Here is a 12,609-nt window from a genome sequence, read left to right as displayed (position 1 = left end):
TCAAGTGAATGTCATAAAAGAGCATAAAATGGCATAAAAATGCAAATACAAGTTTCCATAGAAAGTGCACTGTGCGTTTTTATCGTGTGGACCTATAGGGGCCGAGGTGCCGCAACATAAGACATAAAGTGCTCTTGTATTTGCATTTTTATTGAATCTTGTATTTGCATTTTTATGCTTTTTTATGACATTCACTTGAACGCACAGTGCACTTTCTTTCATCTTTATGACATTCATGTCAATTTTAATTTTCTGCATACTGTGGTAGCGCTGACATACCAACAACACTTGCACCTTATTATCCACATACTACCTCAGAGGTGTAGGTTGGCTGCAGCTTACACCACGCTTCCAAGTTTTTATTTTTGATTCCCATGTTTTAAAACTCCATAGCGCTGGTAATTTCATACCCCCTGCATCCGAAGGAAATTATAATAGAAAAATAGTGCAGCGCAATCCTAGTGGTAAAATAATAAAATCATGCAGAGTCCCAGTGTTAATATGTGTCCATATAAACAGATAAAAGTCTCCAGTGTAAAGTGGTCCTAGGGCAATTCCATACGGTGCTTGTCTCCACGAGTGCTCATGCAATCCCACCACCTGTTCACACTGCCGCTCACCTTAACAAAGAGACCCTACAGGGTCAACCAGCATTTCATCTCAAAATCAAAGCATCCTCACACTTTCTTCCTTAAGCGTAGTAAATGATTACACCTCCGATGCACTGTCAGCTCCTCAAACAAGGTTACCAATATGTGTAGGAGAAAAGAAAGAACGATCTAATGCTCTCTGTATGCAATCAAGCACTCTTTAATCCATATAAGTAAACCACTCACATTTTTGAAGAAAATAACAGCGCATATCTGCAGAGTTTGCAAGCAGGCGTGCATCAGGTCCACCAACCCGGAAGAGTGAGAGGCGGCCGCGGGTCACGTGACATCCCTCGTACGCGTTGCGTCCGTGAAAATAAGCGGGACTTCTTCAGCAAGGGTCACGTACCATACTGCGGACCCGTCTTTTATGACAATATGATCATATTGTCATAAAAGACGGGTCCGCAGTATGGTACGTGACCCTTGCTGAAGAAGTCCCGCTTATTTTCACGGACGCAACGCGTACGAGGGATGTCGCGTGACCCGCAGCCGCCTCTCACTCTTCCGGGTGGGTGGACCTGATGCACGCCTGCTTGCAAACTCTGCAGATATGCGCTGTTATTTTCTTCAAAAATGTGAGTTGTTTACTTATATGGATTAAAGAGTGCTTGATTGCATACAGAGAGCATTAGATCGTTCTTTCTTTTCTCTTACACATATTGGTAACCTTGTTTGAGGAGCTGACAGTGCATCGGAGGTGTAATCATTTACTACGCTTAAGGAAGAAAGTGTGAGGATGCTTTGATTTTGAGATGAAATGCTGGTTGACCCTGTAGGGTCTCTTTGTTAAGGTGAGCGGTAGTGTGAACAGGAGGTGGAGACAAGCACCTTATGGAATTGCCCTAGGACCACTTTACACTGGAGACTTTTATCGGTTTATATGGACACCTATTAACACTGGGACTCTGCATGATTTTATTATTTTACCACTAGGATTGCGCTGCACTATTTTTCTATTATGTATTCAGAAGGTGTTTTGGAGATATTGCCCTTGAGTGCTTAGCTGCTGGTCCATTTATTAGTGGTGTGTACAAGAGTCCAGCGCTGAATATTTCTCTTTATTTGATCCAAAGGAAATTGCCTTGCATGCCTTGGATGTTTTCCGGGCAGTTAGGGTGTTCCTGGCAGCTACAGAGTCTTTCAGGGAGTCAGACTGTGTTCACGGATGGGCCTTGTAAAGGGTTGTCTGCTTCCTCTGCGACCATTTCCAGATGCATCAGACAGACAGTGATTCAGGCCTATTCCATTAAGGGTCAGGTTCCTCCTTTCCCTGTAAAGGCGCACTCTTTTCGGGCGTTTAGTGCCTCCTGGGCTTTCCATCATCAAGCATTAGTGACGCAGGTTTGCAAGGCGGCCACTTGGTCGTCGGTGCACACTTTCACAAAGTTTTATAAAGTGAATGTGTTGGCATCTGCAGATGTTTTTTAGGCTGCTGTTGAGAGGACCTGATCCTTTCTAAGGGGTTTTTTTTTATTTTTTTTTTTTTTTTTCAAACGAGCTCCAGTTTTTGGTTGAGCTTTCTGTTTACCTGGTTGGTTATAGTTTAGCCTTGGGAATTTCTTTTTCACTGTTCCCACCCCTAATTTTTTAACACTGTTTTGGGACATCCCAAAGGTTCAGGAGCTGTGTCTGTCAGCGACCGAAAGAGAAAATGGGTGTTTTGTCTTACCGTAAAATCCATTTCGCTTATGTTCATTGACGGACACAGCACCCACCCCTCTGTGGAGTTGTAATTCTTCTGACACTGCTTGTAACAAAACTGAGAGCCTATAGCAGAGCGAGAGGGAGTTTACCCCCTGGGACTGCCCATGGGCGTAACCAGACTTTTTTTTTCTGCCTAGTGTCCTACTTCTGTAGGGGGCAGTATAACCCAACAATAATGAAGATTTGAAGTAAAAAAAAAAAACACTTCTTCTTTTGAAAATTTACTTTAAAAAATTCAGCAATTTGCTTATCAATGACACTGATGAGAAATGCTATGTCATTCAAACCATATAAGGTTTTTTGTCTGCTTCTAAATTCATGGAAGGAATAGATCCATACCAGGCCCGATTCTACATTAACTAACTAGTAATGTTTGGGTCGGGGGGGGGGGGGGGGTGTTTCTAACTAGGGATCGACTGATTATTGGCAAAGCCGATATATCGAGGGCCGATATATCGGAATCGGCCACCAAGGTGTCCGATATTACCGATATTTCGGAAAGTGCTTGTACCGGAGTGATGACTGCAGCCAGAGGCATCGTTCTGGGTACCAGCATCCATAGCCGATGGTCGGCTGCCTTGTAATGACAACTGATGCGGCTAAGAAGCTGCTCGGTTGTCATTACAAGGAACAGGAGGAGACGTCCAGCCCCCCCCACCGCATCGGCTCTGATCGGGTCTCCATGCAAAAACCCGTAAATGATGTCATGACATCACTTCCAAATACTGGCGCCAGATTAAAAAAAAATGACAGCATTCAAAACAGCCACACTTGGCGTTTTGAATGCTTTTAAGTGCAGAGGAGAGGTTTGGGGTCTTTGAGACCCCCAGATCCCTCCAAGAGTACCTGTCCAGAAGAAAAAAAAAAAAAAATCGATATCGGTTGATCACTTGTTCTAACCCACGATATTAAATTATAATGGGTTACTTTTATCCTTTTGACATATATAATACTTTATAGACCGTGTTTGTTGATCCAGGAGGATTCCAGTTTGTATGTGTTAGTTTTTTTTTTTTTTTTTTTTAAATTGCCATGTAGGCAGGTGCAGCCTATTTTTCTCCACTACAGGTGGGGCTCAACTGTATCGGCATTGCAGAGGGAGAGGAACATGGTTCCTCTATGGTTTCCTGGGTTACTGAGACAGTGATCCGGTTAAATTCTGGCAACCCATATGACTCTGGCAGCCATCTTAGGTCAGGGAAATTCTATTCAAGGCCCTGGGTATTGGGATTGGCGCATTGGGTTCTAATATTTAGCAGTTTAAATCTAGATAAACCATCCCATTTTTTTTTTTTTCTTTACAAGTTTAGGGGTATTGAGTCCACAATTCCCATTTTTTTTCTTTAAATAATACTTATGTCAGCCTCTGGTTCTACGTTTTGGTTAGTCTTGCTGTGTCAGCTGGCTCTGCTTGTGGTTAGAACACCTTGGCTACTTCCACAAACCTACAGCTGCAGCTCTGCTAATTAAAATGATCTTGGCGCTGACATTGGCAAACTCTTTGGTGTTTTTTTTTCGAGTTACAAAGCATGAGACATCATACATGGCTAAATCATTTTTAGAGCTTGGGTCTGCATTAAAAACTATGTAAATATCATCTTTTGCAGATGAATCTGTCAGTCCTAATGTATCCAAGATTGTCTCTACACCTGCTGAAAGCCTTCGACTCCTGCATTTCTCTGGACAGACCAGCCTTTCATCAGTCAATACCTCAGAGTAAGTCTTTTCTAGTTGGCATTTTTATTTTACTACAAAATGTATATGGTGGGGGTTGATATTTTAAAGTAAACTAAGCACACACTGTTTAATCTTAATTGTCCCTTCTATTTCTGTATATGGATGATGACGCTGTATTTATTTTCATTTAAAACAAAATCTAAATACCCTATTTTCAAACTAAATACCTAACTAAAGAACGAAATACCCTTTTCAATTACGATATACCGCTTTCACATGAGCCATCTCTTTCCCAGCCTGTCTGCAGGGAAACCTAAGCAGGAGGAGCTTCTAATCCCCCCCCCGCTGCTGGTCACATGTTAAAAAAAAAAAAAAACAGTCTTTGGAATACTTTTTGGAGTAAAAATAAATATCCACAAACTGTTTTAAATCCTCATACAAATGTATATTTCAAATCAAATCTTTATAGGTTTTGGCAAAATCATGGTGTGGGTGTATTTCTGTCAGTCACAGGCTATGTCACGTCCCTCTAGACTGTTTTTTTTTTTTAGAATAAGAGGGAGGTGAGGCCTCCATCAATCTACATGTAATATCCCACACCCAGTTGGTTAGTGGGCATGGAGGAGGAGGGAGTGGGCATGGAGGGAGGGGGTGGGCTGTCATTTGCCACTGTGCATACGCCCACATGTGTGACTCTATAATCACACAGGCTGCTCAGATGTGATAGGGAGGAAATGCTCAGCATAGAAACTCACTGAAAACTAAGCATGCGCATAGCTGCCAACACTGCTCTGCAAAATCCCCAGCTGAATTGTGGACTTGAGCAGGAGGTGGAGACAGAACAGCAGGATCAACCAGTTTTTTTTTTTTTTTTTTTTTTTTTTTTTTTTTGAATGAGTGAATATGAACAGCATGTAATACACCATTTATTATTTTTATTTATTTTTTGACAATGGTTTAATGACACGTTAAAGTAGAGCATGTTCAAAGTGAATTTTCAAAACCTAGTCTAAAATGTATGTAAACCCTAACAATGAACCTCTTTTATCTGTTCTGTTTAAAGCCCAACTCTGGGAAATTTTATAATGATCCCTTGCAGTGGGGCTATGCCTGCACTGCAAGTTAATTGCTCATTTTGTCTAGGTAGAAAAACTGATCCTCAGTTCCTCCCCAGTATGGCGGTGGACTGTTCCTCGGCCTCAGCATGGCCAATACTGGATCATTTTTTCATTGCCCAGAGTTGGGCTTTAAATTAGAAGTACACCCAAAGCTTGTCTGGCTGTACTTCTCCTGTGGATCCCAGGGTACGGATTATTCTGCACTCCTGTGACCTGTTTTCAGCAGACAGAGGGCTGAAGCCCAGTGTCCTCTACCGTCACAAAGCAGGTCAAGGCTCAGGAAAATATCGCAACCATACAGTCGGGATCCACTCACATGCCTGGACCGGCACCCGGCTCAACCTCTGTGAGCTGCTGAGAGCCCTGAGCTGTGCACATCTTCCCCTCCACAGCCCAGCGCTCCAGTGATGGGGGGGGGGTCAGAGCAAAGAGCCGGTGAATGACCGTGACCAGCCCTCTGCTCCGGGAGCTCTCCGAACTGAGCGTTCAGCGGTGTTTAATTGCTTGGTTCTCAGCCTTGGAGCCAGCGGGGGACAGATGCAGCATCAAACCGAAGCTGCATCCACCTAGGTAAGTATGATTTTAAAGAAAAAAAAAAAATCCAATACTTCTCTTTGAACCATCCCATTGAAAGCTAAGAAAAAAAAAAACCCGTTGGTCTTGGCAGAAATACAGAGCTGCTCTTTATCTGCTTGCTCTCTGCCAGTGTTCTTTCTATTTTCTGATTAGCCCTCCATGTTCTCAGGAATACATGTAAATTGTGCCTACACTTTGGAGATGAAGTATGCACTGTTGAGTAGTTTAGCAAAAGGGGAGCAGAGCTGACACAAAAGTGCTGCGTGTTGTCTGTTTTAAATACATTTAGAGGAGAGAACATTTCTGGCAAATCAGTATTTTCTATAAATGCAGGATCTTTTTAAGAGATAAAACTTAGTGAAATGTGCATGTATTGCAGGGATGTATTGCATGCTTTAATTTTTTATTTTTTTTTTGCATTGCCTTTAATAAATGAGGTAAAGCTAAATAAAAAAATGAATTTAGTCATTAACCCCTTGATGCTGACAGAACACAAACATTTAAAGCCCCACTGCACTGGGCTTCTTTCCGTTAGGCTGCATATTTGCTTATCTCCCTGGGTCTCATCAAGAGCCCCGTACTAACGATCGGGACCCAGAACTCCTCCTGATTGCGGGTCACCTGATCGCTGTGGTAGCCTCTGATTGGCTCACCTCTTTATTTCTCTCTGTGAATGGAGAGGAAAGATACATTGTATCCTTGTCTCTCCTTGCAGACAGAAAAAGTGTGAAGAAAAAAAAAAAAAGCAGAAAAAGTGTGTAAATTAAAAAAAAACAAAAAAAAAACAAAAATTATTTTAATTTCTATAAATTAGTATCGCTGTCAGTGTGTGCAAAATGCGCACTATTGATTCTTGGCTGTACTACGGCTACAAACAACAACTAACATACACATATGTGATATTGCTGCGATCGTCAGGAGCAGGAGAATTTTTTATTTTGGTTTGTTCTTTGATGGTAAGTTATGGTAGTAGCAAGAAATATACAGATGAGTTAAGGAAAATTGTTTTTTTTTCTTTACTATTTTAGCCCAGTTTTCCTTTGATAATTAAAAACAAAAAAAAAATCAGGAGATATCAATTTACCACCAAATGAAAGCCTAATTTTGTCCTTTTTAAAAAAAAAAAAAAAAAGTATAATTCACTTGGATGTACAAAGTAGTTGTGATGGTATTTACGGTTTTACTAACACATGTCAAAGTTGCATAATTGTCCTTGGGCATTAACATTTGTTTTAGGCGTGAAAGGGTTAATAAATGAGGTGACGATCAGCGCGTATGATATATTAATTCTCGGGATAACTAGTGTGCATGTATTTCCTTTCCTCCTGTAGAGTTCCCACAGACCTTGCTTCTCCCTCCCCAGATGATATCCAACCTACTCCCATCATTGTTCCCAGCTCCCCCACAGGGCAGCCTGAAGGAGAAGGTAATCGTCTCTGTCTGATTCATCTTGTCATCCTTGTCTGTTTACACATCAAGCTACAAGATTTTATTTCAGATCGGTTTTTCCTCCCAATGTACTGGGAGTGCAGGCTATTTCTTACATCTGAATTTGGGTTGGGAAAATTATAGTGGGGGTTTTCTCCCAAAATAAGAAACCATGTATCGAGCAATGCGGGTAATTTAATAAAATCTTGTAGATGTTCTTTTGGTCTGTGTTGAATGATTGCACTTTACCACTCAGTTTCCTTGGCCTACTCATCAGTGGTCATGAGTTAGAAGTGTAGACTTAAAGAAGATGGCCGTTTGGACACAAAGTACAGTGATAGAAATGAGGTTTGTAGACAGTTGACATGGTTTCAGTATTCAGAGTTTAGGTCCTGTTGGTAGTTTCTTGTAGACTGGCTTCAAAAAGAAAAAAGTTGATCCCCTCGGCAAAACCTTTTTGAATAAACTGCATTCGCCTAGTAGTCCTACAGATGCCTCTGTGATCTCTTGGAATGTTTAAAAAGAGTAAGGAGTAATTTGTGGAGTGAGTTTCCCAATATTTAGCAGATTATTTATGCATATTTTATATTACCACTTGTGTATTTATTTTCTAGTTGAAGACATGATAATCTCAGTACCCTCAAATAAGACAGAGGTGGCCACACAGCCAAAGGAAGAAGCTACAGGACCCAAGAGTTGCCCCTTTGTCCCTGTGCCTCAAGTATCCACTCCAGTTTGCCAAATTGCTCCAACATTTGTGCCAGGGTCACTCGCTGTTCCTTCACAGCCGGAGTTCTCCCATGTAAGTTTTTCTTGCAGCATTTTCTTGTGCTTTTGTCTGTTGTATAACATGATGTGGTGGTATTTGAATAGCTGAACACTTCTGTACAATTAAAGTATAACTCCATCTTTGCTAAAATTCTATCTCTTTCACATCTATTGAGGGTAGGGATGCACCGATCTGACTTTTTCGGACCCGATACCGATATCTGGCGTTGTGAAATCACTGATACCGGAACCGATCCAGGTGCTACACACAAAGCAACTGGCTGCAGTACAGAGCAAAGCCGCTGCTTCATGTGTACGGCTCCTCCATTCACAGGCAGAGTGCATCTGATATCACTCCGCCTGTGAGCCGGGACTATACAGGAAGTAGCGGCTCCCATTCCATACTACTACTGCACCTAGTAAGGGATGGCTGAGCCGTTACTAAGCAAAAACCGGATAGGCCCGTGGATCGGTCATTGTTACCGATCCCCCTGATCCAGCTATAATGGCCATATCGGCGCCGATATCCGATCCGAAGGGTGCATCCCTAATTGAGGGACAAAGAATTCCAAAGACTGTTGAGTTATACTGTGGCCTACAGGAGAATTGGACACTGGCAAACAGAAAAACCGTGCGGCACCCATTCTAGACCCTCCTACTCCCAGCATGCCTCAGTTTTTTGCCCAGTTTAGAAAAGATTCCGGTCCGTTGGCAGACTCCGTTTATCTCAGTGGGGGATCGATCAGCGGAGCCACAGCTGTCAGGTCCTGCTGTTCCCTTTTGGGGGAATTGGATGGGAACGGACCGTCTGCGATCCGCTGGACAGATGGAAAATAGGGTTTCCATCCGTCCAGATTTGATGGATCGGATGTCAGTGGACATGTCTTCGTTGACATCCGATGCCCCATAGAGATGCATGGGGCGTCCGTTCAGATCCGCCAAAAAAAACCTGACAGGCGGATCTGAACGGTCCACCTGTGTGAAAGGGGCCTAACAGTTTTGCTAACTGATACCTTTTCTTCAGTCAGGATTCCTGCTACATCACTGCTGAACCAAGCTCTATATGCAGCTGTCAGTCAGCTTCCCCTCAACCTGACTTTGCCATGGATTGCAGTACTTCTCCAGACCTTGTGTGCTTGCTGCTGCTGAACTCTCTTCAGGTCCAGAGCTGTGGCACAGCTCCAGGTGTTCTCCTGTCTCTGAAGACTTCTATTATGAATAAGCCATGCAGGCTGAGCACCAGGAGTAGCCGCATTACTAGAGCCTTGACCAGTAAAGGATGCATTTAGCTTGGTGTCCTGACTTAATTTCTTCTTTTTTTTTTTTTTTTTTTTCTTTTGGTCTATCAGTTGCAGCATTTTTTATACAGCTTAAAATAGGGTCACACTGGGCTTCCAGAATTGTCTGGCTGATAACTACACAGTGGAACCTTTAGATTTCTTTGGGGCTATCTTCCAAGCTCCTGCTGTATCTGGAGATGGCCACAAAGAAGTTTATCCGGGGAAAGAGAATATTGCAATGTATGGTGCAATAGAGACTGGCAGTGTGGTTTTCCCTTTTGGGATGTTTGTAATTATTCTAGTGTATGTTCTACCATTTTGTTCACAAAAACGCTGTAGATTTCATTTGTAATGAATGGCAATCTTTTTTAATCTTAATGCTGTTATTAAAGCGTATGTTAGTCCAACATTTCATATTCCGGATATGTTCCTGCTGTACCATGTACTTGTATGAAAAAGTAACTTGTTCTTTTTGTATTGCTTCCTTTGTGGGAAATCCCTGTATTTCTTGGCAGCAAATTTCAATTGAGTTTTAGTTGGTCTTTTGATTAAAATGCCATTTTAGTCATCTGAATTGTTTTAGTTTTAGTCATATTTTAGTCGACTAAAATCTCCAGTACATTTTAGTCTAATAAAATCTCATCCATTTAAGTCCACTACAAATCAAGTAGGTTTAGGTTAATTGTAATGCATTATTTAAACCTTTCTCTAGCATTTCCAAATGAATTGTATACTCCTGGATTTAGCGATTGTGATATATAACATCTTTACAAATAAAACCAAGTTTCATAAACAGAAATATTGCTTTTTGACGACAAACTGCAACTTTAAAATACAAAACACTGTAAACTCTATTGGCTGTAATGTCATTGCACATATTACCAACATTAAATATTAGGGAAAAATAGAAGAAAAGCCTTTTTCTTAATTTTTTAGTTTTCAGCAGCTTTGTAGATGCCCCTTATGTGGTTGTGTAATACATGTTTAAACTTTAATGTGCTATTACAGGCTCTGGGTGGAATTGTGTCACCGATATAGAAATGGCCAGCAGAGGAGTGTTAATTTTGATGTCAATTTTTAATTTAGTTTTAGTTATAGTCTTATGACTAAAATGCCATTTTAGTCGTATTTCAGTAGACTAAAATTGTGTTAATTTAGTCGACGAAATTAACACTGCCTGCCAGTCCCTTTGCTTTCCTATTAAAAACTGACCACACTAAGCAAGAGAACACAGTTCTCTAACTATTCTGAGAAACTCAGCCTGCTCCCCTTCAATAATCAGACTTGTCCTGAGATTTTTTGGTCTATTTTCCCATGTATTATTTTGTAAGTAAAAAGAGGTGTTTGGTATACAGGTCACCAAATGTTTTGCAACTATTTTTCAGGATGTTTTCATACCAACTCCAAGTCTTGAAGATTCTCCTTCCAGAGATCAGCCCCATGAGTTACAAGTCCCGAAGGGTGAGGAGGATCAAAAAGCTTCAGATCTAAAGCTTGAACTTTCTGAAGACCTGAAACCTACTGAGGGAGATTCTGAACACCTGAAACATACTGAGGGAGATGGAGCAGATGAATGTAATCTACTGTTATCCACAAGTGAGCCTAGCGAACTCATGGAGATGGACCATACTCATGAAGGAGAAGATAGCGGGGCTACTCAAATTGAAGTGGCGGAAGAAACTAGCCACCCTTTATCAGATCAAGAAAACCAAACTGTATGTGAACCAGCACTACTGACAAATAACGGAGAACCACCCACAAACTGTAAACCCTCCTCATTGGTATGTGTTGATTTAAGTGCTAAAAGTGACAGCAAAGATGTTGATTGTATCACCATTGCAAGCAGTTCTGAAAGTCAGGCACTCTTGGCGCCATCGTTAAATTCCGATGCTTCTTTAAGCATTTTAGACCAACACTCACCAGAACAAAAGTCAACTGTAGTTGATCAAAGTGTGTCCGATGATGTAGAGGAAGTTCCTGAAACTCCGTGTCAGAAGGACAGTGAGGACTATATGGTAACTGAAAGTGAGCATGAAAAAGAAGAGGGCAACCTAAATTTAGCACTGTCCGAGACTCAGCATCCTTGCAAAGAGGATGTGGAACCAGTAGACAATGAAGAAGCAATGGAAGTAGACCAAGAAGCACCCCATCCAGAGAATTTACCGAAGCCTGTTAAAGATCAAAAAGAAGTGCTGCAGTCAGAAAATGAAAACTATGATGCTATGCCCATGGAGACTAGTCCTTGCGTAGTACCCGCATTTGAAAATATTCCTGCACATACTGAAATGACTGAATGTAACAAATCTCCAACAACACCTACTAAAGAATTACACATAGATAAATCAAGCACTGATCAGAACGATGAAAAAGCAAATGAATCCGATTCTGCCAAAGATGTTTTGGGCAAATCTGAGCACATTTGTCAAGTAGATGACAGCCCAGATAATGTGAAGTCAGACTGTGTTGTGCCTTTAGCCATTGATTGTAACGTTTCAGTGAACCCTCTGCAGCAGAGTTCAAACCTTCCGTCCACAAGCACTGATTTTCTTGCAACTAAAGAAGACAAGTTAAAAGATCCAGACCAAAAGCAATCTGTCCTTGAAGATTCAGTTGATATAAATATCATGGAGAAAGAAACTCAGCAGTATCCGTTGCCTATTGAAAATAAAGAATGTAAAGCAGATACTCCTAAACAAAGCGTGATACCCTCTAAAAATGACCCAGTGTCAGTATGCCCTAATGCACAAAAATCACAGGGCACGGAAAATGCTGATATAATATTACAAGCTGAACAGAAGCTATCGGCAGTAGCAGCACTGGATGTCAAAGAGGACCTTCATGGAAATAACTTGTGTGGATCTAGTGCAAAACAAGAAAATGAAATATGTAGCGTTATTGTAATAGAAGAGACTCAAGAGTTGGAGGATAGTAATCAACAAGAGCCTACCCTAGCAAAAGATGAACCGGACTCTGGACAAAAGAAAAAAGCAGAGCTTTCTGTAACAGAAGTAAATGAACCAGCTGTGTGTGCTCTGCAAAATCCATGCGAGGCTCCACCAAACAAGACAAGTATGTCTGAGGATTTGAAACTGATAGAACCTCCCTGCACAGATAAAGATGTTCCAGTTGCTAGTATTAATGATGTCCAGAGAGACTTGGATAGGAATCCTGAAACTGCTTCCGTCCAGAAAGAGCATCCGCAGGCTGTACCGCCGAGAGTGGAGAAGAACGCCAACACTTTTCCTTTGTCATTTAATAAATGTACACCTGATACTTCTGTTGCTTCTTGTGAGGATGAGGCACATGGAGGGGATTCAGAGTTCCAGGAAAAAACAGGAGAACAATCTACCCGTAGTATAAATGAGAGCTCCAGCGGTAAGTGAAAAAACAAATTCATTAAGAGAA

General features: G+C 41.4%; 1 protein-coding gene across 4 annotated transcripts in view; it reads left to right on the top strand.

The window, feature by feature from the left end:
* Window positions 1-12,609, top strand: part of TP53BP1 (tumor protein p53 binding protein 1) — a 197,087-nt gene that overhangs the window by 90,305 nt on the left and 94,173 nt on the right. For all 4 annotated transcript variants that reach the window (XM_082256056.1, XM_082256055.1, XM_082256053.1 and 1 more), the window contains exons 9-12: window positions 3,965-4,073; window positions 7,060-7,154; window positions 7,771-7,958; window positions 10,590-12,579. In XM_082256056.1, the coding sequence (XP_082112182.1) occupies window positions 3,965-4,073; window positions 7,060-7,154; window positions 7,771-7,958; window positions 10,590-12,579 (2,382 nt within the window). The remainder of the gene's footprint in view (window positions 1-3,964; window positions 4,074-7,059; window positions 7,155-7,770; window positions 7,959-10,589; window positions 12,580-12,609) is intronic.

The sequence above is a fragment of the Pelophylax lessonae genome (genome assembly GCF_965119305.1).
Source record: "Pelophylax lessonae genome assembly, chromosome: 4".
NCBI classification, from domain to species: domain Eukaryota; kingdom Metazoa; phylum Chordata; class Amphibia; order Anura; family Ranidae; genus Pelophylax; species Pelophylax lessonae.
The sequence above is the reverse complement of the archived record's forward strand: the minus strand, read 5'-3'. Positions and strand labels throughout refer to the sequence as shown.